Genomic DNA, 26,181 nt, shown 5'->3' on the forward strand with positions numbered 1-26,181 from the left:
CTTTCTTTCTTTCTTTCTTTCTTTCTTTCTTTCTTTCTTTCTTTCTTTCTTTCTTTCTTCCTTCCTTCTTTCGTCCTTCCTTCCTTCCTTCCTTCCTTCCTTCCTTCCTTCCTTCCTTCCTTCCTTCCTTCTTCTTTCCTTTCTTCCCTTCTTTCTTTTTTAAATCCCTAAACATATCCAATCAAAGGAATGTTTATTTTTAAATATCTCACTTGTGATTCTGGGAAACCAGAAAGCACCAAGACAAACAAACGCCTCACCTGCTTCTTAGAGCACATAGAGTGTCTGACATGAAATGTCTTCTAACCCTTCCCCAAATCACAAAATAACTGCTACTATCTAACGTTAAGGCTGAGGATGGGAGTCAGTAGGTAGAGTGCATGCCTTGGGTGCAAGAGACTCCGCCTCCACTCTAAAGCACTGCCAAAGACAATGAGTAAACTTAAAAAACCAGTGCGCCTAATTAAACACACAGATTCTCCCTTTCCAGACTACAAAAGCCTGAAACTGGATCAGCTGCCATGATGAACAGCAGCCAGCCTCGTCCCTGGTAACTACCACTTTCATTAACAAGACCCACGACTGAGGAAATATGTGTTAGTGACCCCTGGCCATGCAGCCTGCATCCTGTGACTTGCTATTTATTAGCAAGGGTGGATGCCAAAAGACACAGCCCTGTGGGGCAGATCTCCTAAGCCATATTTTTCCAGTGGTCAGCATAATGGCAGGGAGAAAATAGGGTGATAAACCAGATGTTCCCAAGATAAGCCAGATGTTATCGAACCAAGAAGTCTGAAATAGTGTTTACCTAAGATGCATAAATGAACACACACACACAGGCCTGACCCTAGTTGGTCTCTCAACATAAGAAGCTGATAAGAATAGTTGCAAATGCAACAGTAACAGCCCACAGACTGGATCAGATTGTTTGTTTCTGATTTGTGAGACTCTAATATGAACATCTAACTGATTTATGCTCAGATTTTGGAATTTTGTGGTAGACTACAAATGCAGAGATAAGTACAACATAAATTTTTAAAATACTCCATAAGTCTCCTTGAGCTTCAACATTCTTCAGTGTTCTTATGTTATAGCCAATTATCTCCCCACTTAAATGGCCATTATTTTCTTACTTGAAGTCTATGCTCTCAGAAAGTGTCATTACCAAGTGTGGCAAAAAATCTGGTTGTGGGCTGTAAATTTAATTTAAGTGGCAAACGTTCATTGATTGCAAATTGAGAACCCTAGAAATCTTTAAAAAGTGATTATTGTAAATGAATTCACTTTCTCCACCCAACAAAGGAGAATTAATAATTTTGATGATTAAATAAATGTAAGTTGTTTTTTTTTTAACATACATTGTTTTCTTGCCTAATTTTTTAAAATTCCAGAAAGTTTTCCATTCATCAAATAGTCTTCCTGCCCACTGCCACAATCAGAGGCAGGAACTCATTACCATGAAAGGCTGTAAAATGTCCTCCAAGAAGACAAGAGAGGAAAAGCAAACAACATTTAAATTTTGGATTAGGATACATATGGTCTGCTAGAGACCATAGGGAGATGAAGCACTGTTTGTAAAATGATTTACAAGTTAAAGGAAGTACTTCAGTTTGCATCACTGAGTAGTGATTTGACCAGGAAAAGTAGCCACGAATACCTGATTTCTTTTGGAATGTGTTCGAGACAACATTTCTTGTCACCTCCATCTATATATAACTCATGTTATCAGGGCTGATGGAATTTTCCTTCCAGGTTTTTTTTTTTTTTTTTTTGAGTCTTTTCCTGGATGCTATTCCTCTCACTCTTCCCTCACCTGCCTTAATATTGCATCCATACTGTCTAGCTTCCCTGTTTGCCTCTTAGGTCTGCTGGCATGATCTCTATTTGGTACCACCTCCACCACATTGGCCTCCCGAACGACAATACTTTCTACAACAGGAAGCACGAATACGTCCCAGTGTGTAGTGGTCTGCCACAACAGTGTGACTGGTTGACAATAATCTCACACCACATCTTCCCATGAGTCTTTATTTTCCTTTGTGTGAGCAAAATTCTTCACCTCCAGCCCTCCTCTCTGAAAACCTTTCTTTCATTCTCTCACCAGCCTTGGTAAATCTATCCTACTCTTTTCCTTCTTTAGCTAGAAATAAACAGACATGTACACTTGTAAACATGATTATATAAAGTTTGCTAGTTGCCTATATATGTGATATATATATATATATATATATATATATATATATATATATATATATATATATATATCATATATGCCTATTGTGCTAGAGAATCCTATAACATACACATATGCATGGAGGTACAGCCCACATTCTTTTCCATTTGTTTACATATAAAAGTATGCATATATTTGCATACATATATGCACATATAGCCTTGTATTGTTGGCTAATTGTTTTACATTTCTGCATTTGGCCTCCCAAACTAAATTTAAATTTCCTTAAAAAATAAAGACAGATTTCCTTCAGAGTTCTGTAGGTGCTAACCTTGCTCCCACTTTTAAGCTTGGAAACCTTCAGTGAAGACAACCAGCAGATTCTTTTGTAATATTAGGGGTCTGCTGAATTTGTCAAGACTGGTTATTTTTATCTTTGTTAAAAAATGTATATAATATATACCCATTATTTAAAATGTTAGAATATCTTCAATATTCTAACCACACACATACACAGAAGCCACGGGAAAAAATGGCAAAGCCACCCACACTCCTACAAAGATGATGCAGTGTTTTGAGAGCCTCCATCACCCACTCCTTAGGCAGCACACAGGAGAACAGCTTCCACACAGACAACAACTCACCCTTCATCCATACAAGCTCAGAACCCCAAACCTCACCGTGAGCTGCAGTCATTAGCAAACCTGAGTGCTGGGTGAAACTGTTGAGTCGTCTTCCATTAGCACAGGCTATCCTCCATGTGCACTGTAAGACATGACCTCCAGACAACCTCCAGACAACTGCACTTCCACATACCAGTGTTCTGAGCCATCCCAAGTAGCTGCACCCAGAAGCACCAGGCCAATGAGTGAAAGATGTCCATTCACTCATCTCATGGAAGCATCAACACAAGTGTTAAAATAAAGCACAGACAAGGTGGCTCACAGTGACCCAGAAAGGCCCGGTGCTATTTAAATGAACCCTGCGCCACCCAACTTTGTACAAACCTGTGTGGTAAAAGCACTCCTTTATTCCCCGCCAAACAATGCACAAAGGCCCCGGGGGAAGGAAGTCATGTTGCAATATTCTAAAACATAAATCTTGCTACCAGTTTGTTCAGAGACAGCATCCTGTTTTCCTTACACATGGATCAGGCAATGAAGGCTGTCCTTATAGGTCCTATGCCCTGTTTCTCAAAGAGGCTTCTGGATTATAGTCACCTTCATTTACACATACAAGTATAGGTATCGAAAGCACAAGCTAATTTGTGTCTAGTGAACGATTCAAACAATTTTATGCTGGCACAGCTTTTGTCACACTTAGAATCTGTTCTCTCATAAACTGTAAGAATAAATTGAATTATTTTGTGTGTATAAATATGTATGTTTATATAGGGTATATATATCGTGTGTGTGTGTGTGTGTGTGTGTGTGTGTGTGTGTGTGTAAGTGCCCATGCACACAAATATGAAGGCTAATATTACATTAATATGTCATGACATCAGGTGTTGTCCTTAATCACTTTACATCTTAGTTTTGGCACAAGATCTCCCACAAAACCTGGGATTGACTAGCTGACCTGACTCTGGCCTGAGGCTGTTGGGGTCCTCCTCTCCCTGCCTACAGAGCAGTGTTACAGGCTTGTACTACCATGCTTGCCTTATGGCAGGAGTGCTGAGGATCCAAAGTCATGTTCCTATGCTTGTGCAAGCCCTTTATCCACTAAGCCATCTCGCCAGCCCTTCAAGTCCAGTCTCTCATTATCATTCCTTATGTTATGTTTGTGGCACCGAGTAAAAACTAAACTTAAGATTTACATGTCTTCGAGAGGCCAAAGGAAGTAGATACTCCACACTCCTGACCCTCAGCATCACATGACGCTTCTGCTTTACCCTCATGGCAGCCTAAACCTCACTCTCCATTCTGATTATGATTCAGAACCCGATGGCCAGTTTCCAGCAATGTCATCAATGTGCAACGTGAGTCAGGGAAAAATGATTAACTCCTCACTAGCTTATTTTATCCTGGGTGGCAGAGGTACATAATAATACTTATAACTGACAGATCAGCACAGGCGAAGCCGGGACTGTTTGGCTTGCTCAAGGCCGGGGCCTCTCAAATGTGATGAGGCAGGGCTTTGAGGATCAGGAAAAGGGGAGCACAGGAAGAAAGTTCATGGGAATTGGTGGCCCTGGAAAACGGCTCCTGTGAAAAGCTACTTTGGCAGAGGGCACACAAGGCAATGGCCAGGCAAAGAAGACTCTGTACCTGAATACAGAATGACTCAATCTTAGAACTTCACCGATGCTCACTTTTGTTTCCCATCGTCGGAGAGATGTTTGTGAGTTTAACACTAGAGGGCAAAGAGGGAGGGAGTCAGCATGGTGTGAAAGGGCTCATGACGCTGCTACTGGTGGCGACAGTGTTGGCACATAGGACCTTACCCTTTGCCTAGACAAAGAAGAAGGAGTCCTGTGACATCAGAGAGGCCTGCTATGAGCCTTTGTCAAAACAGCCACTCTTGTCCTCTGTTGCTAAGAGAATGCCTGACACATGAGTCCTGAGGCTGAGGCATGTCTACAATTTTATATGGAGTCTCATTCTTCATATATCCAATGCTGCACTGCATTCCACCTCAGCAATCTGACCAAACCACTTTTGCACTCCATAAAGGGAAACCTTAGTGATTGAAAACTAGCAGTAATAGCAATAATAACAACAAACAACCAGGGCTTCTTAGGCTCAGAACCAGTCACCTGTAATCAAACAGCTTCCCCTCCCCATGGGCTGTTCTGTACATTGTAGGGTATTTGGTGTCATTCCTTGTCTCTACCTACAAAATACAGTGGTCTCACCTTGTCCCCTACTCTTAACAATCAAACATACCTTCAGATACTGTCAAATGTTCCCTGGGGGTGCAAAACTGCCTTTGGTTGAGAATCATTGGTTTAAAATGACCTAATGAGAGATTAAATTAAATGAGCCATGTGCTTTAGAGCACTGCAAACAATTCTATCAGTGTAAGAAGTTATACAGGGGAACAAAAGGAAGAGCATAGCATAGATTAAACGTCTATATAAAGATAACTGAGTGCCTGCTGAGCCAAAACTCCTGACGCTATGACTGAGAAGTACCCCCATGAAGATTCCACAACATGAAATATGGGGACACAAGGTCAGGAGGAATGTTCTGCACCCAGCCTCCCCGGGGAGGTAATGATTACCACATCACCTCCCCCACCTTTCAGTTATCCAAGAACCGTCACCTGCAAAATGTGTGGCATTCACCCAATATGGAATGGCCATAGCTGATCATTCGATAAGAGGCCTATAGACATGGTCATGTTTTAAAAGAACTGTTGATTTAACGCTGCATGACTTAGAATGGGTATGTAACCTGACAAGTGTGCCTGATGAGGAATGTTCAATTTACCAGTTCTAACCAGCCGCGTCCTCACATGAACTTTCTAAGACCCAGCACGGATGCCTGGGAAAGGAGAAAGCAACCATAAACCTTTGGCGATTCCTCCGCCTTCCTCACTCCCGAGCCCTAATTCCCTCACCTGAAGCGCTCTCACTCTCCGAAGACCCACGTAGTGTTCCAGGCATGTTACAGAACGTCAGCTAGCTGCAAAACTGACAGGCACTCAGCTCACCAGCTACCCAGCACCGCCACACAGGCCAACACAGAAAGGAGACGTTCTGTTCTATTTTTAAATATATTGAGCAAAGAAGCAGCTTGATACATCTTTGTAAAGGATGGCTGTCACCCAAGAATCACTGTCTCCCTATTTTTATCAATGATATAGACTTTGAAGTCAAATAAATTTAGAAATTCAATGTTAGGTCTTTATTTGTCAACTTGTGATTTTGGTGAAATCACATAACTCTCTTTGAAACTCAGTGCCACCATGAGTAAAATGAGAACATACATGCGTACGTACATACACACATACACACACATACACATCTATTCTGCATATTTTCCAATATTCCATATATGATAACATAATATATGAAAATAAAAGGTGTATGCGATGACATATACAAAGCAGGAGTGTTCCAAAGTGGTAGCCATCGTTGTTACTAGTTATTTCGTATCAACATTATCATTTTTATCATGCACTCATTAAACAGTCATGTATTTATTCAGTACCATTTATGGACTGGGTGTAGGAAAACTGAATACTCACAAAAAAATGTGCTCTCCTGAAGAAAAGGAGGTTTTTAATGAAGGAAGTGGGAAGATAGTCCAGCAATGTGCTGACGAGTGGCTAACAGGAGTCTGTGTGCAGCCTGGCGTAGAGGGGCTCAGAAACCGCTAGACGATGGTGGTGCTAATGCTGATTTTGATGCCAAAAATGAGCTGATTTGGCAATTTGCACCCAATTCACTTGTCACAGTACTCTCTGAATGCTTATCACTATAAGAAATGATTTATTTTCAAGTAAATGAGTCCCGATCTTGTGAGAGCGAACCTCGTTTCTCTGAGTAACACTTTAATAGAAGTAGATTAACATTCTTTATTATAGGGTAGACTCATAATAGGCGTCTAGAGTCTGGGAGGTAATTCTCACTACTGAAAGGTAAATGAATTTTGACTAATTTATAAGTACATACTAGATTTTTTTTGAGTTTAGAAATTTTCCATCATGCAAGAAAATTAGGGGTATGAAGCAATAATATAATAGCAATAATCAAAACTGTTCACTGACAAGGCAAAACAAGCGGCAGTAGACATTAACCCCTTAGTGAACAGAAATGCCTTCTTCTGTATTCTGTAGCACCATTTGCTGCTAGGTCGCTTTCTGTGGGAACAGAAAGGCATAAGCAGATTTACACTTTTTTTCTTCCTGACCCCAAAGCTTTCACAACCCCTTGTATTCCAACACAATTTAGCATACTCTGTGGTCCTTAGCTCTTCAATTCTAAAAAGCACTGTTTTCCAAATATGATTTTTCCATAACAGAAGCTCTCTAGCTGTAATGACAATTTTTCTTTTGGCAACAATGTAAGAGCCCACGTATACTTGGGCAACATTATAAGAGCCCAGAACTACATTGGTGTGGCAGAAGCCAAGGTCAGGGAAAAGTGAGTGTCTCCAGAGGAGATGCTTACCTCAAATATGTTCGCAGGCTCATTGTTGTACTGGTTAGATATGATTTCTGATTGGTCACTGCACCACTTCAATCCACCCAGAAAGCTGTCTGTGTCCAAGTCATTCACATCAAGTTCAGAGAGGTCAAGTTCAGGGAGATCTGGGCAAAGAGGCTGGTCCTCACCAACCAGAGCAGCACACTGCAGGAAGCAGCAAGAAAAACACGACTATTAATGGCAGAAATTCACTGAACAGCAGTAGCATGTGTAGGAATTAAGTCTGGTTAACTCAGTGGCAGCACCAAAGCTGGCCTCCAGGGCTTTAATCAGCAGGGGAAACACCTTCCATTCTTTTCTTCCTTGGCTCCCAAGGGATATTCTGTTTAATTTCGTTCATCGAAATTCTAAACCTAGATCCAAGCTAAGCACCATGTTTCCATGAAGGCCTCTGATTCTTCCAGTTAGAAACAAACAGGATTCATTCCTACCTCCAAGATAGTTACACTTGGTGAGTTTTAACCCTCTTATAGTTAACTATGCACTTGAGTTTATCCTTATCGTAGGACCTGTTTGAGAGAAGTTTGTAAGTGGATTTATATCTTGGAATCACCATCGGATACAATGGGTATCCCTACATACAACTGCTCACTGAGATAACAGAACTCAAAAATTAGATTAGGAAAACTTCCTTTATGCCCACTCCCTTTAAGTATTATAATCCATATCATTCATTTAGCAACTAATGATGCAAGTCCTCTGACTCATCCATGGCTCTCTTGAATTGTTATTTAAATCATTTGTTCTTGCTTGACTTTTTATGAGTTCCCTGACTTCATCCTTAGCAGGTCAAATGCAAGTTCCTTCAGTTAAAGAACAAAGTTCATATTCTTTTTCTATGTGACCTTTACAGCTTTCACTAAGAATACTTTAGAAGAAATGTGTGTGTCTGTGTGTTTGTTGCTGTTGTTGTTGTTGGAATCACCTGTCACCTAAAAGGAAAAAAAAACAACAAAATAATATAACATGACTATATGCTGTGTTTTATTGAGGTACGTCAAACCACAGTTATGGTGAATTTAAAAATGATTATAGATAGATAGATAAATTATATATGGTGAATTTAAAAATGATTATATTATCTAGGGGTAAAAAATGGTTTCAATATATTGAAAGGTTTAAATACTACTCTGGAAGGCATATATACATGCCTTATATTTAATACATCTAATATACATATATATATTAAACATAAACCCTAGAAAGAGGTTTATATGTATAAACATATATAGACATAAACGTGTATATATGTACATATATGTATGTGTTTATATAACTATATATGCATATGCACATATCTCTTTCTAGAGTTTAGATAGTTTAGATAGAGTTTAGGCAACCCCCTGACCTGTTGCCTTCTGAATATATCAGAACCCCTTATCAATGAGATGATCTCCTGCAATTTAACTGGCTACTTAACTGTCAAGCCAAGTCTGTGTGTTCTAAAGAACCCCACAGTTCTTTACTACTACTACGGGGGTTTGATGACAGTAGTCACCATGACTTTGTCCTGTCACCAGCCAGCTTCCTGAACCAAGGCACTCCCCCTCTGACTGAAAGTCCTTGTACCTCTACCTTCCAAGGTTGGCAGAGAAGCTATTTAGTGCTTTCCATGAAGGCAGCAGTGGGGCATAAAGCTGATGAACTTCCTTGACATTTAGATTTTGAATAAAGTAGGTTTTATGCAGATTTTATTTCTGGGGCACCCCTGTCATCCTGGCAGGCTATATTAAACGGGTCATATGCAGCAGTGTGACCTGAAGCCACACGCTGAGGAGTAGAAGCAGGAGAAGAAGGGAAACAGTCTGCACATACCTGCAGTTTGTCTAGAAAACCACCAGGCCCCAGAGGATACTCAAAGGCAGGTCCAGGCCCATGCCAAGAAAGAGCTGCCTTCTCTCCCTAAAGGCCTCTTTCACACCTTGTTGGGCTTTCCTTTGTATTGTCTGAGTCAGCCCAAAGTTATAAGTCAGAAGGTTGGGTTTGTAATGGGAAGTCTGGCTAAAAAGACTACCTCTTGTCCTGATACAGTTAGATTTTGTTTTGGGTGTAACATTGCCGAGGCTTCATTCTTATCCACACTACATATCCCAGAGCACAACTCCTAATGAACTCTTCCCAAACGTTGTCAGTATAGAAACAGGAGGAAAACTTTGTCAATAGTGCCAAACAACACATGGTGTCATGGGTGGAGCATTCTTTAAAAACATGATACACCACAACCAAAGAAAGCACTTAAATGAAAACTAAGGCAGAAGACAGCCTGTCTACCTATGGCTGCTACTCCTGCTCCGGAGCTCAGAAGTCATACTTGGAAATGGTGAGTCGCCACACTGACTTGCTTGGACACAGCTTTTCTTCACCTCTCTTTAACCCCTCTCTCTAAGTATGGCTAGTTTAAAGACTCTTTGTCTTTCAAGATTTAAAAAAAAAGGTATCTGCATATAACTTTTGACAACTATTGAATAGATAAAATAAAATTTGTTTTAGTACTCTCTCTTTTGCTTTCCCTGCCTCCATCTTCATTTATCTTCCTTCCTTCCACTTTTTCTTTCTTTTTCTTTTTCTCTCCCTTGTTCTGTTGATGCTTACTCTTTACAGTACGGCTTGAAATAGTGTCTGTGCGTTACCAGTGTTGACACCCTGATCAAATCAACGCTTTTGAGTATGGAATTATCCCAGTGATGTAAAACACATTCATAGAAGCAGTTATTAATTCACATTTGGACTCCGACGGTGCCAGACTTCGCAGACTGAGCCCAGTAACTGTCCTTGCCTGACATGCTGGGATTGATGGCTCCCCTATACATCTGTAACAGGTGTGCCTTGCCACAATTACATAGATATTCTACTGCCACTTCGCAACTGTGACAGCAGTTTCGCCACTGTAGCCTTAGTTTTCCAATAAGATTTAAGAGGCTAAAGCAGTCACTAAACACAAAAGGCTAATTATTGTAGGTTATTTCACCCCAACAGGCTTTTCCCTTAGTTAAGGAGCAGACAATAAATTAGCTTAACTGCATGGATGATAGTGATTCATTATAATTAAGTATAATTCTCCATTAACCTTTCAGAGGTTTTGGTGCCATTGATGGTAAATTTTAAAGAGAGAGAGAACAGAGCGAGTGGACTCAGAAGCATTAATTATATTAATAATAAAAAGAATCTTAACTTCTGATAAAAAAACATTAGTTGAGATGGAGGAGGGATGGAGAGAGAGGCAGTAGAGAATGCCAGTCTTGCTGAAGTGTCATGTGAACTGTCTCTATCAATCTTGGTAACCTTATTGTATATCACCTCCATTAAGCTGTGAAACACGGGCACTATGGGCAGCTCCAGTGATTTGGGCTTTTATTAACCAATGCAGTGTCCTGTCATTATGTGCTAAAGGGCATAATAGGTTTTAAGATGACAGCAAACATTAATGATTCAAAAAATGAAAGCTGCCCACGCTACCTGCTGCTTGTACTATTTCGGCAGGCAGAGGTGATTCCCAGAGCCCCGGCCTCGAAGGCACGGGTTTCCAGCAGCTGTCTGTCTGCTATGCAGCAGTGACTGGCCAGTCACAGCTGACCCAAGACTCAGTCTAAGGCTGGACAGTAAGCCCCAATCCCCTCCTCCTTAAGAAAAGCAAACAGCAAACAAACTTAGAGCCATGGCTGCAAATGGCTGGGAAGCTTATTTGCAAACAACTGCAGGAATTTTGACTACCAAGGCAAATCTCCTTTAGATCAGCTCTTCAATCTCTAAGCAGCATCAGGAACCATACAAGACGTAAAAATGAAAGTGGATCGAGGAGACCTATGGTGCCAGCCAGACAACCACCCACGGGTTCCCCTGGCTACTCCAACAATTAGGACTTTGAAGCCACTTAGAACTCTGACTTCCAATAGCCACAGGACACATGAATTATCCATATCTATTCCACCTTGCCAAGAAATCACAACAAGATAAGAATAATTATAACTCGCAAATCCGATCTGCCAAAGCCTGGGGAAGGCAAACCGAGCCAATATCTGCAAACCCAGCAAAGAGTTAAGAACCCAGGGCACGCCTGGCTAGATAGGAAAAATGCATTCGCAGCCTCGCCAAATCATTTTCACTTTAGATGTGTATCGCTGCACCACTCGGACATCTTATTTAATCAAATCACGTGTGTCACTTGACCCTCCCCCTTACCCTGCGTGCCCCCGCTACCGGGAGGAAGCACCATTGTTAGTTAGCAGCCCCGATCCTCCGCGCAATTCAATTCGGGTCCATCTCACCAGAGTCCACAAAAGTTTCACTTGTTTTCCAACTTGCCCAAACTTTCCGAGAACATTCCATTGTACCGAATGCAAACACACCGAGGTCCTCTGTCCCCAGCTAGACTCCAGAGATTACGAGGAAACTGCTTGTGTTTTTTCCTCTCCTGTATGAATTGTAGCCAACAGAGACTGTGGAATTGATGTATTGCGGTCTATTTTTACACAAGCAGTGAGCAGCTCCACACCCGGTCTGCATAAACTCCATTCTCTGCCGGCTTCAGGCAGCTCTCCGTGGTACAGAGAGATTTAACCGTTCCGTTTCTCGCCCGCTGAAGCAAACAGAAAGCCTGGCTCTCTTAAGGCTGGGAATTTTTCTTTGAACTCGCCAGCCAACGCTTTCAGCCACACACAAGTGTTTTAAAGGAAACGGCACTGTCGTTTTTGTGTTCTGTGGGAAAAGCAATCTAACTCAGCCCCGGCAGGATTATTTAGGATCTTGTAAGTTCTCTCTTTAATGAACAGAGAGAGGAGGGCAGAAAAATAAAAACCCCCGACAATAGTCAAAACGGACTCTCTCCGAACACATTCATTTTACTGTTTATCTTCATTTTCTTATAAATAGAAATGGCAATTTTCCAAGCAGGCCACTGAACACTGGAAAGACTTCAGCTCCTGATTCATATCAATATCTTAGAGCATAAATATTGCATATGAGTAGAAAGAGAGCCAAAGGCACATGGAAAGAGTTTCTAACTGCTACAGATACTGATGACAGCAGCTAAGCTTTGATTTGCTCAAGGCATCTCCGAGCCACCTTAAAATAGCAAACTTATTGGAGTTAAGATAAGATTGAGACTCCCCCTCCACAGGCTCGCGGATTACTTTCTATGTCCCTACCTTTACCCTAACCCATCCCCCTCCAGGAATCACTGCATCTGAGGGACGCCTCGGGTCCTGCAATGCCAGCCCCAGCTCACCTCTATGTCACTCCATACAGAGTCTTGGCTGCACATGTCCCAAGCCATCCAGCTCCTGAATGATGCCAGTCAAGCTTTTTCAACTCCAATCCACTCTGACACACAGCACACACTCATGCAGGCAACCAGCCCCTTACTGAGAGGGAACTGAAGGCACCTGTCTTACTACAGTCCCCAGTCACATGACAAAGCTATTAAAAAGTAGGCTGGGCTGTCACTCACCCAGCCTGTGCAGCTTGCTGCTCAAACTCCTGACGTCACTCTGAGGCAGCCCTCTGCCTCAGTGAAGTAACGCTCGGAGAGAGAAAAAAAGAAGAAGAAAAGGAAACAGTTGGCCTTTAGGAGGCTTCAAGCATCACACTGTGACTAAAGCCAGTTTTGTATGCCACCAACTCTAAACAGGAGCCCTGGTCATACTCAAATCTCCTGTAATCTTTTTTTTTTTTTAATTTATTTTTCATCCAAAACAAGCAAGCAGCAAAGGTTCCCTATTACATGACAGAGTAAGTACATTCTTGCCTAAAAGGTGTGTTCTTTAAGAACTGGTTTCCGAGTGTGCCCAGACTCAGCTTGGAACTAGAGCAAAAGCTTCTCGCATGATACATTTTTATGAGATTACCACCCCCCGCAACTGGGGGAGTGCTTAAAAGCAGTGAATCTCCCCCCCCCTTTTTTTTTCTTGTTTGGTCAACACAACGACTTCATATGTTTAAGTCTAAACAAACTCCTCCACCCAAATCAGCTGTCTCCTTGGCAGTAGGGAATGCAGGCTCCAAAACTGTCACTGCAGTTCGCTCTGCCTTGCTCCGTATAAGGACAGCAAGCCACAAGCCCCATCTAGCCTCACAATTCTTCCTGCTGCTCTCATAGGCTCCCAGAAAACAAATGTTAGTAAATACAGCCGCTGCTGTCATGCCTGAAAGAGCCCGGCCGCCCCCTCCCCCCTCTTTTTTTTCTTACATGTAGCATTTTAGTCCTTGCTCCCTCAGGGTGCCTTTTTTGAATAAACATTGGATTCCAACCCTAGTGCCCTAGGTTGTGCAGTTTGTTTCTGAATTCAAGAATGTCCAGGGAATAAAGGGAAAACACTGAAATGGTATCAGCAGAGATACTCGTTTCTCAGGCTTTGCTTACTAGTATTTTTTGTCAGTACCTTGAGACAATGAGGGCTAATGCAGGTGTGACTGACTTTACCATGACATGACATACTGAACATGTATCAAACTCCTAGCACTGGACACAGAGGAAAAGCACTTTCCATAACACTTCTGTGTTCAGCCTTTAACCCTTCCAGACATAAGGCGAAATACACAAGGTATCTCTGAAAAGCAGATATATTTTCATAGCACCACAGACTTTCAAAAACCAGCTCATTTTCTTTGCTTGACAATAAAGTAGAAGGAAAAAAAAGTCCCCATGTATCTAAATAGAATTTATAAAGCACCATTCGTTTATATTCCTATTCCACTGAGGTTAATTTAATGTGTTCTTTATTGTCTATCTCCTTAGAAGAAAAACAGTGGTGACTTCTCTGAGTTTATATAGTCAGTTGCTCAAACAGTAAAGTGAAAGAAAAATACAAAACAAACAAAAGCCCTCCAGCCTGCTGCCCCCTTCAGACCCTGTATAAGGGGTCTGTTTGCTCTGATGTCCACAACCAGCTACTAGTAAATAATATTATGAAACAGACAGTTTGTCATCAGTGAACAGAACACGACGGTCAACAGCTTTGACGTTCTAAATTAGGTGAATGCACTACCCTGCTACAACTGTCCTCTCCAGACAGCAGAAAAGTACTCTAGATTTAATTTTCTAATTCAAAGGAGAAAAAAAAAAAAAAGACAACCTTGGGAACACTTTCTACATGCAATTAGTAGCATTACTCTGTACTCCCACAAAGAAACACTAATTTTCTTCCCAATTAGATTTTTACTTAATGTAAAACTTCAGTAAAGTATTAAAATTCAGGACAAAGGTCACTGGCTCTACCCTCCACACAGTCAACTGTGAAATAATATTGGCCACTTAGCTACATGGAGTCAATGTTTACTAATTATTATCAGGTCGTGCCGGCATCCTGATGGCAACTGATACTTTGGTTTCCCTTTGTCATTTGTCAGGCACTCATCATACTTTTTATCACACCTTTTAGAGATGACTTTTGGGCTAGAACATTCTGTGTTATTGATTTGATATTTTAGGTTGCTCACCCTGAGTTGTGGCAGTTTTTTTCTTCTTTCTTTCTTTCTTTTTTTTTTTTTGTCATCTAGTTCTACCTTTCAAATATGATCAAATCAGCATAGCCATGAAGCTCAGGGCCTTTTTTAAAAAGCTTTTTTGTGCTCTACCTTCATCAGATGGCTATGTGAGGGGAGAGACATCGCAGGACTGGTAAACACTTCCCCTTGTGTTTCCACTGCTCTATAAGTCGATTTTAAACTGATTTGTAGAGCAAGTTAGAATACCTTCTACTAGTTCCTCAGGCTTCAAAATTACAACTCTAATGAGAAGGATATTTTAGAAGTCTTATCATTTGGTTAATTAACTCTTCAGATTAAAAGTCCTCCTCTGTCCGGCTTTTTTCTGTCCTCAAGAGATTTTAAATTGTTAGTTGCTCACCAACCTTGGGTTTTTCTGGCTCCCCAGGCAGTTTCTATATTTAATTCTCTCTTTACCTTCACTACTGTTGTTCTCTCTCTCTCTCTCTCTCTCTCTCTTTCCCTCTCTGTAGTCTGCCTCTCACTCCTTCCACAACACTGCAGCGAAGATTTCCAAATATTTGCTTTCAATAAACAAAAGCATCTATGGAAACTATACATACAGTAGATACAGCCATACATTGCAAGGGCTGCCAAAAAAGGCACATAACATGAACACATGGGGGTTTACAATTTGTAGGCTAAGCCTTAAGGAAGGAGAAACATTTTTTTATATATTGAAAAAAAGCACTCTCACCTTGTTCAATATCCTTTTGATTTCTGTAAAATATGCCATGTTCAGGGATAAGGCCCTTATTCTGACAGTCACAAATCACTTCCAAATCAACCCACATTTTCTCAAACAGTGGACAGAGGTACTGGTGGCTGCCCACAGTGCTGTGTATCTACACAGGGTAGAGTCAGGCCGAAAGGATCCTACTTTTCAGTAGTTCTGCTCACATTTGTTTCCTAAAATCAGACCATTCTGGAGGTAGGAAAACCTACCTTTTACATTGATAATGTGAAGGGGTAGAAGGGGTTGAAGATAGGGATCCAGGGAGATGGGTAAAGAGAATTCAATTTTGTATTAAGTATATTTGATGACAAGTTTGTGTTTTCTTCTTTACTCCTGTCTCATAGTATAGGCCTTTTTTGTGGTCCTCACATTCTATTTTATATAACAGCCTATTTCTTAAAAAAAAAAAAAAGGTAAAAACATCACAAAACCCAAAATATTCAAATTCAAACACTACAGACAGTAGCAAGACCGAGAATTTCAATGTCAATGTTATACTGTGAGCAGAGAAGGAATCTCAGAAGTGAAAACTAACAGCATGATTTCTTTGTCCACCTACTCTTATGAGTTTGCAATAATGTATACACAAGTAAAGTGGTGGCCAAATTCTTTAAAGAAGAAAGGTAGAGGGGAAAATCATGGGCAGCCAAGGTCTTGAATAAAGCAGGAAGATCAGCATATTCTATAGGACATGCTAATCAATGTAGCCCTCAAAATGTCCACTCAAAACAAACAAACAAACAAACAAACAAAAAACCAAACCAAAACAACAACAACAACAACAAAAACCCTATATACCCACTTTACAGGTTAAAAAAAAAAAAGCCAGAAACAGCAGGCAGATTGTGGAAATTCCTTCTCAGAAGAATTATAATATTTATCTTCCAATCAAAGACCTTACAAAGACCCAGGAAGCAACCCCTGGAAAGACATGTGCAAAGGAAAACCAGCCTTCCCCGGACTTCAGCTTGCCTGGAGTGTTCTTCCAGAATGCACAGGGGCTTCTCTTGGATCACTAACATTTGCAGAGTTAATGATTGCTAAAAGGCATTCAATTGTTTGCTTTTAATTCCTAGAGGGCCCTTGATCCCGACACCCCACATCGCTTTCTGAGTACATACTTTGGGACTCTAGTTTGAAGCTCAGACTGTTCAAGGGTCCAGGGTTGCAAGCAGGCTCGGATGTACTTGTAAACGCTCTCAAACCCAATCTGATTTTATAGCAACAGTGATGGTGGTACCTAGAGGAACAAATATCTTTCAGAAGAACCAGTAAAGGAGAGTGGGTGGACAACTTTAAATGCCTGGTAGCACTTGTGTTTTTCTCTTTTGATAAGCAGGATTTGATCAACATGTTGAGCAACAGAGCTCTCCTACCCAATAAAACCTTCTGCAAAGTCCTATGGCATGGAGTCAGCCTCAATTTTAACTTAGACATCAAAATTTGTTTTCGGCATTTTTTTAAATATAACAACCAAAAGTAACATGAAAATTAATCTGAGTAGGTAGGTACAGGTTTAGTATTGGACTAATATAAGCAGAAAGCAAGAATTGTGCTTATTAGGAACACAAATATGAGATAATAAAGCATTGATTAAAATCTGATATTGTCTGATGGTTAAATTGGACATATTTGTGAAGTTACAGGTATTTTCATTTATCTTAACTATTTCAGGTTAATTCATCTATAGTGTCCAGAATGATTACTTAGATAAGAAATGTTTAACAAGATTATTTACCAGTATTATTTTCTGGAATAAAAAAAATAAGGTATATTACATATTTTTATATTTTTACACGTGAGCTGTATTAAAACTAAAGTGTTACTGTACTCCAAAGTATGATATTTAATTTAGCAAAAATTATGTGTAAACTTACTACCTGTGTTTGGTGAGAACAGGAGAAAATTAGGTATATAGTTCACTTAATTGAAAAAAAGAAAAAACACAATCAAACTGTGACGGTGTTACTTATTTCTGGAGTTGAGTCTTATACTTATCAGCTTAACTATTCTTAATCTTATGGGAGAAAACTGTACTTTTCAAATATCTTCAAAAAAAGGAGGAAAAGGAAAAAAAAAAGAGTGTTGTTTTTCTTTCTGGATCATATCAGAAAGACTGGAAGATTTGGGAGGTGTTTGGTTTTGTCCACATTTTTTATTTTTTCAGTACCTTGATATTTGTATTTTAATACAGCTAAAATGTGCATCTCCAAAATTAGGAGGCAAGTAAATGATTGTCATCTTAACTAGCAATTAACTTGAAGGTCTAAGCTAAATTTTTGTACAACATATAAAATCTTACTTGACATTAGCAACTCAGATATGAAAATTTTAAAGAACTATCCTTAGTCAAGAATGACAGATCTAGAACAGACCTTCACTTTTTACAACTAAAAAGTTGTTTTTATACTTTTTACGTCTAAAAACATAGGTACCACCTACAAATGATAGAGTTACAAATTGATACTTTTTTTTTCTAGAAGGAAAATAGGTAATATATCTCAACAATATTCTAAACGGATAGCCCTAAAGACCCAGAAATTTGATTTCTATAATTATCCAAAGAAATAACAGAAGATTGCATACAGATATTTTCAGTATGAAAATAAACGATGATGGTATATCATCAGTATTGTTGAAAACCTGAATGCAATGCAAATGCCCAACCTTGGGTGGTCTAGCTAACAAATTATAAAGCCGTGATTATACACATGGTATCAACGCTACCATGATATCAGATAAAGTATATTTAGTGGCATAATTGGAAAATGTTTTACATATACTGAGGTTTCTGATTAGATTTGCATTAATAATAATCATAAAAATTCTATTTAAAAGTTTACACACACACAAGCACACAATGGCAGGAAGAAATAGGCAGGTGAAGAATAGACACCATGTTTACAGTGCTGAGGACACTACAAGCATATATTAAATGTTTTTAGTGTGTATCTATAATTTCCAAGTTTTCTTTTTTTCTTCCATTTGTTTATTTGCTTGTTTGTTTGTTTATTCATTCATTTATTTATTTATTGAGGCAGGGCTTCTCTGTGTAACCTTAGCTGCCCTGGACTCACATTGTAGACCAGGCTGGCCTTGAACTCACAGAGATCCACTTGCCTCTGCCTCCCTGCATGCTAGAATTACAAGCATGTGCCGCTGCCGCTGGCCCGAGTTTTCTGAGATAAACATGCATCACATATATTCAGAAGAAAACTGCTTCTTAACAAACTTGAGGTAGAACAAGCAGAAACAGCCATTGTCATCCAGTGCCACCCTCAAATACTCCTCATCTATTTAAGAGGAAGCCACTGTTATAAAGTCTAGCATCTAAGACAGGAACCCTCTCTCCACCAAGCTTTGAGATCTGGCCCAGTGCTGAGAGGAGTCACTCTTTGGTCTTTTAGAAACCCTCTAACATTTGAGTTTCAGAGGCCAGAAGTAGATCAAGTTTGCTTCAGACATTGCCACATCTTTTTTTTGTTTTGTTTTGTTTTGTTTTCTTACTGAAGATTTTATCAAATTAGGCATACACTCCTTTAAAAATACAATTATCCTTGGGAGGGCTAAAAATTTATGCCTCTTACATAAGGCATCTGTTTGTTATTCCTAGTTTTCCTTCCCTTTTGGCAAACAGGTCAGGAGCATAAATAAAGAGAGAAAGAGAGGATAGTGTCTTAAGAATTATCTGATTTAAAGACAAAGAACATTTCCTAGGAAGAGAGTCTAATGACTAAGGAGTGGTATAGTTAGGGAAGAGTTGGCCAACAACTACTCTATTAGGAGCTTCTACTAAAGACACCTGGAATTGCCTTGACAGGGGCAACACAGGTGCCATTTCAAACCAGTGACTTGCAAAGTAACCTTCTGAAATAACCAGTCTCCAAATGAGGAGCTGCCTACATACAAGATCACATGATACTGACCCATTTTGGAGAAGGAACTTTCAAATATCACAAAAGATCAATTCACTTTCCTTTCCCTGGAGAAGAATTCACAGAAATGGAAGCTTCAGGATATATCAACTAAAGCTAATATTCCTGTAGTCTCCCAGGACTTTCTGGAATTTTTTTTTTTAGGAAGAGAAACATGTGGTGATTATTTTGACCATAAGGAATGTAAGAAGAGGAGTAGCAAGATGAATCCCAATGTTGGAGGATTCTTGTGATTCTGAGAGGCTCAAGTCTATCTGTTGAGTAAGGCTACTTTGTGGTTCTTGACGCCACCCAAAGTGGGTGAATAAATGGAAAGAGAATTCGTTCTCACTTGGTTGTGTCACTAGCCAGCAATCTGAATGTGGGTAGTTTATTCAGTGATGTTGGGCCTCAGTCTCTATCTTTCAAAACAGATAGATTCAGTTATGTCTAAGGTAGCGCTCCCTGCCAGACGTAAAATACCACAGTGTGACCACCTAGACAGATGTAAACAAATCAGGAAGACCTTTGCACAAGGTGAACCTAAACATCTTCAGTCATAGACTCTGGGGCCTGGGATAACACACAAATTCCATAGCAGTTGTGGAAGAAAGCACAGCTTCATTACTTTCCTTCTTATGAGTATTTAATTACTAACCATTCTGAAAAGAACTCAAGAGAACTGATACCTATCACACCATAAACCACATGACATTCAGTCACGTGTACAACAGAGCCAGTGTTTGCGCATTAAGTCTAAAAACCACACAACTGGTACGGTACTGACTGTTTACTTACATCTGCATAGAGATAGAATGTAATGTACCGACATGTGATTTGGCTTTTAAAAGATAAGAAAGCGGTGTTACTGAAAGAAGATTGAAGAAAGAAACTGAATCCTAAGGTTAAGATTTTATAAAAATTAATGAGTTGTGTAGCATTTAATCAGAATTTTAAGTAACCCATTTGTCTGTTAATATCAGAGTCATGTTTCGTAAATAAGAATCTTGTTGACTTGAATTAAAGAAATCTTCCATGTGAATTTTTGGAGATAGGATTGGGTAAGATTGTTGTACACTGTAAAGGAAGAAAAGAAGGCCATATGCCTGTATATTAGCATAAAATTGTTAGAATATGTATTAAATTGGGGCCATAGGGCAGGATGAATAGATGATGGATTCTAGAAAGTACAGCTTTCTTATTCAGGTATTTTCTTTACACACTCAATCCTTCTTAGCAAGTGATTTATTCTTCACTATCTTCTATCATCACCACCTGAAAGGTTCCTTCCGGTTGAATTATTAGCTGTAAGCAGTTTAAAATCTCTACCAAGAATTTGGAGTGGGAGTGGGAGTGATAGGAGACCAGAAAGAGAATGGGCAAATGACAAACCTCAATCAGGACAGTGTCTCAATATAGCACCACCTAGCTCCATGAGATGCCATGTCCTAGCATGACAATTTAATGTCATATTTGGCTGCAACCAAAGAAAAGAAAGTATGAAACAACTAGATTAGAGATGCTTAAGTTCACTGTCCGTGAATCAGCCTTCAAAATGGGCTGAGGAGATTATACATGTAGAACAACCTGTAATCTATTTCTTTGCAAAGTCTCCAGGTCACGCTTTGTGCAATCAGATGCTTCTTCACCTCCTTTTACAACAAAAGTCTCTACTCCCAAGGTAGAACTTTCTATACTCCATATTCATAGATTTGTTTCCATGATGAGCACCTAAAAGTAGGCCACACCTAACGTTTCCCACAGCCTCACAAAGCATCAAGTAGAAAGTCCAACCTGGAGCTCTGCTGTGGATATTTTCAGTTTGTATGCCCTTTGTCTCCTTTATTCTATCACCCAAGAGCACATCATAGGTAAAAGCCTTGAACTTTTCCCAGTGTTTTGCTGGGATGTGTCATGTACTGTAACAGCCTAAGAACCATATCTCAGTTGTTATGTTAATTTTAAGGTTATTAAATCCCCCTAAACTTTTAAAATAATAATTAATGATAAATAAACATATTGTGCTACTTTGGATGTTATGGTCATTAAGCCTCAAATACTTAAAACATTGGAAAAAGGAATAAACTTCACATACATGAAAGTACACATCTCTATGAACGTAATATGAAACAAAGGCAGTCAGATACATTCAAAAAACTACAATCCCCATTATTCCATTTCAATAAGACATCAAAATGAGCAACTAATCCAATCAACTGGAGGGAAGGACTGGCTGCACTTGGTGGCAGCTAGAGGAGGTGTCACAACAGCACGGATGTACTGGGGGAACTGTACATGGTCTCTTTTTACTGTCAGTTATGGTTACATGGCTGTGATTAATCAGGAGAAATGAATTTATCTCAACTCTTTTGATAAGGGTTGTCTTTCATTAGTAACATTATAGCTCAACAAAAGGATTTAAACAGATTGAGAAGGAAAAGGTAGTAATTCTTCTATATTATCATATTTTAAAGTTTGTTTACTTTGTACTAATGAAAAAATTTCAGATTTCAGCTTAACATCTTAGGTCATTAAACCACTCAGAAAAATATCAGTGAAACAGAAATCAAGAAACTGGAACCAAACAGCCTGATGTCTAGGGTTTGTTTGAACTTGGATAAACCACTTAACTTCTTAGAGCTTTTGTTTATTTGTTTGTTATTTTGTTTGTAGATGAAATTAAGATGTATGCACTTCTTAAGTAACAAAAAGAAGAATTTTCAAAATCAAATATTTTAGTATGTTTATCTTTGGTTCAAAATCCATTGTTAAAGGGTAACATTTCACTTGGTTTGAAAATGTGATCTGCTTTTCCAGAGAAATGGCCCTGTGTTACTTTTAAGACTGTAGATCTGTGAGCTCTCACATGAGCTACCAGCATCATCCATATAAATGCCCAATAAAGACATAGTTGACATAGTTGCCACTAGGGTTAAAGGAGGTATCCATTAGTCCTGTAATTAATATTGATACCTGCTATTCATAAACAAATACTTAAAAATCAACTTATTATCAAACTAAAGCAGAGTTTGATTTTTTTGCCTTATTTCTTCATCTAAATGAAATAAAGAATGGAAAAAAGGAAGGTAACTGCAAAAGACAGCTCAAGCCAAACTGTTGTTCGTAGCTTGTCTTAAACTGACTCTCTCAGAATGGGTCAGTCACCAAAGTTGATAGGCATGCAGAGGGTCTGTTGAGTTCCCTGCTCACCTAAGGAAAAGGAAAACAAAACAAAACAGAAACAAATAAACAAAACAAAACAGCCCTTGTATTTTTTTTTTAACAATGATAAGCACTAAAATATTTGATTTGGAAACCTGACCTGGCTCTGCCTCTGAAGAGAGCATTTGTTTCCAACCAGCAAGGAGGCCACAAAAGTATTTGAGCTCGAAGTCTTTCAAAAACTTTTATAGTAAGAAATACCTATATGGTGCATAAACACTGACAAGGAATCATGATTTTGCCAACATGGGAGCCTCTAGAATTTTGACATTGTTTAAACAATGACATGTGAAACACACAGAAGGCAGGAAGGAGAGCAAGGTCAGGGCAGCAAAACAATGCAACGTAAACAAGAAATTTTGAACCCCTCCCCCTGCACTGTAGACTATGTACTAGACTGTCTCAGCATTCATACTGATGGGAAATCTCTGATCAATCACCTGATTACTTTTGATATTGATAAAGTGACACAAGGGGTATCTTACTATTTTGTTTTCCATGTTGTGAGCTTTAAGTTTTCAAAATAGACTATCTCTATTTCAAAATTGAGATAGTCCATAAAATGTGCCTATGATTTCCAACTCAGTATGATAAATGGAATGTGAAATACCTCACTAATAATTTATATATTGCACGTTGATAAAATATTTTGGATGTACTCTGTTAAATGAAAGATCTTATTAAAATTAAATTTATCGTTTTGAAAGGCAGTTACTAGAAACTTTTAAATTACATCTGTGATGTGGATAATATTCCTCTTCAACAGTGCAAACCCTTTATCTAGTCTTCAGGTTATATCAAAGATGAAAAATCAAATCAGTGAATTATGGAAACAAGGAATTGCGGAATTAAAAAGAACTGCTGATCAAGGCTACAGTATCACAGAACAACTCCAGGGGGCGCCACACCCATCAGTCTAGGGAGAATCTTACACTGCTTAGTGCTTGAATGGGTCTATGTTAAGTGCTACACAATCTATCCTTCCACAAAACCATTAGGAATCCCTTCAACAGTACCCCTGGGGCAAGCTATAAATCTTTTCAGCACCTTCAACACCTTTTTCAAAATACATACATAATAATGAGATGCAGATATGAAAGCTTTCCCCAGTATTCTGAAATTGGGACTGTAGAAACTAGAACTGATCACATTAGAAAACTCTGATGGGTTGCAGAAGATGGCCAAAGCTCACTAAATACACAGAGTAGCAGATATACACACCATGCAATGTTCTCTAGGAGACAGCTTCTGCGTTTTCAGAGGTGATCATTCTCTTTAATTATAAAATGCGCCCGCCTCTCTCTTCCAAGGAGGGCAAAAGCCTGTTACTACATCCATAATATAGCGTTAGTTTTTGATGCCATAAATGATTCAGTAAACAGAGTTATGTTGTGGTCTACTATTTCTTATTCAGTAGTCAAATTAATCTGTGAGCAGTGCTGGCATTAATTCAACTTGATGTCTGTACTTAGGATTTCACATAGGTGCCTTCATCCAATTCTTCTCAACTAATAAAGCCTTAAGTCCTGGTAATATATTTATTTCTCATTGAGTTCATATTAAGGAGTGTAGTACTTTACAGAACACTAATTATATCAATCATATATTATAGCACTTTTAATGATTCAGGGGAAATTCTACACTAGAGGAAAGATCAGATGAACAGAGGGGTCTCGGTCTATCATATTTACTCTATTTTTAGGGCTTGAGCAGAAGATGCCAAGCATCATTTTAGACATAAATTTAATTGAAATTATGTATCATGGGAAGGCTGAGAATTAAGAACCCTGGGACTGGTTCCTAAGACATTGATCTGACGTGGCCCAAGAATGTAATAGATACCCTCGGACTTTTTTCTACCTCTTTTGTATAATAGCTGTATAATTTGCAAGTTGATAAAGATATTCCAATTCGGATTCATGACACTATTAAAATAATGAACTACTTTACTAATGGCATGCCTTCTGCAATTGTGGGTAACAATTCTATATTTATGCAATGTTTGAGTAATGATGATGGCATCGTATTTCCTGAGATTGTACATACAGTCAGCAGGAGAGCTTAAGTGTGAGTCTCTGACTTGACATAAATGGTACCCCCTGGAGTCATGCACTATAGTAGCCCTTGCATCTCTTTAAGGAGTTATATTTAAAAGATCTAATTCTTTCCAGCCACCAAGAGCTGAAATTCTGAGTTAAACACTTCAAAACAAAAATCCTAAAACAAAACTGCTATATATTTCCTCAAATGCACACTGATAATTTTTAGTCTTTCTGGCTTACAGGTTTCATTTGCTCTGTAGCAATTTCTTCATGCTCATGCGAAGAATACTGTACTGAATTTTAATCTCTTTTTGCCTCTTCCATAATAAACACATAGCCTGCCAGAGAGTACTTGACTACCATGCACGATGCTTTAGGATCACACCCTCTTACTGCAAATTAAGAACAACAACAATAATATGCACATCAAATCTTCTGATTTTATACTATTTTTAAAATCATCCTTGTCATTAGAAATAAGACAAATCCCTCCATACAAATGGCAAAATGCGGTTGAGGTGTGGAGGGAATGCCTCCTGTTACTCACTTTCAAAACCGAATCCATGGATGACAATCCCAACATCCATGCCACTCATTCTGCTGCAGTGCAAATGTCCCTATAGCCGGTCAAGGGGATACTCACAACAGGGACTTGCACCAGCTACTTTTTAATTCACATGAGCACGGTGACGTGGGAGGGCACCTGGGAGTCACTGCTCAATGAATTCCACAATAGGATACAAAACTGAAACCCGATCTCAGCCAGATATGGACGTAAGAGCAAATATGTACAGTATCATGTGCTTTCCAACAGCCCGAGTCTCGAGGGAGCTCTCTGACATCAGCAGCTGAGACAGGTGGTTCCCTTTCCAACTGTGGAAAATAAAACCCTGGTGTAGAGACACTAGGTAAATATAGCAGTACTGTAATTTTTCCTTGGTGCATTCTCCCTGAGATTTCTATCCTGTGGCGATGCTTCATCCACTTAAATCCCAGGACATCCCACCATGCCAGAAAAAAAAAAAAAAAAAAAAGAGGGAACATTTGCAAAGAGGTTGATCCGGGCGTTTAAAGAGTCTGGGGAGAGCTCCGTCTTGCTAGTTTTTTCTATTTGTGGGAAGTAGAACTTTTATCCTGTTTTTATTCAGAACATATTGTCAAGTAGCTGCCTGAGCCTCCGCTTGACGAAGTCACTCTTTGTTCCCTGTTATTAATACAACCCAACAAAACAACTGACAAGAGTCAAAGCGTCTTAAAATCACGTGCAGGGCTCAGGTCATTACCAATTGCAGCCAGTTTGAGTCTGCAAGCTTTGATCAGCTGAGATGTACTAAAGCCCTTTGTGGTCACAACTATTTGCTTTTAAATTTGAGAATTACTAATAGAAGGGTGCCCTGTAACTGTGTATAAAATTACTTAATTCAGCTTTTATTTCCCTTTCTCAGCATAGATACTTTTAC

At 39.3% G+C, this 26,181-nt stretch overlaps 1 protein-coding gene across 3 annotated transcripts in view; it reads right to left on the reverse strand.

Moving 5' to 3' along the window:
- Ppargc1a (PPARG coactivator 1 alpha) overlaps positions 1–26,181 on the reverse strand; it is a 449,244-nt gene that overhangs the window by 81,447 nt on the left and 341,616 nt on the right. For 2 of the 3 annotated variants that reach the window (XM_055623977.1, XM_055623979.1), the window contains exons 1-2: positions 12,550–12,663; positions 7,290–7,469 (exon numbers count right to left, since the gene is read on the reverse strand). In XM_055623977.1, the coding sequence (XP_055479952.1) occupies positions 7,290–7,469; positions 12,550–12,597 (228 nt within the window). In that variant the 5' untranslated portion in view covers positions 12,598–12,663. Of the gene's footprint in view, positions 1–7,289; positions 7,470–12,549; positions 12,664–26,181 lie in introns of those variants that run through there. The other variant, XM_055623978.1, reaches the window with a different exon arrangement.

The sequence above is a fragment of the Psammomys obesus genome, unplaced genomic scaffold, assembly GCF_907164565.1.
Source record: "Psammomys obesus unplaced genomic scaffold, mPsaObe1.curated_primary_1811, whole genome shotgun sequence".
Taxonomy (NCBI): Eukaryota; Metazoa; Chordata; class Mammalia; order Rodentia; family Muridae; genus Psammomys; species Psammomys obesus.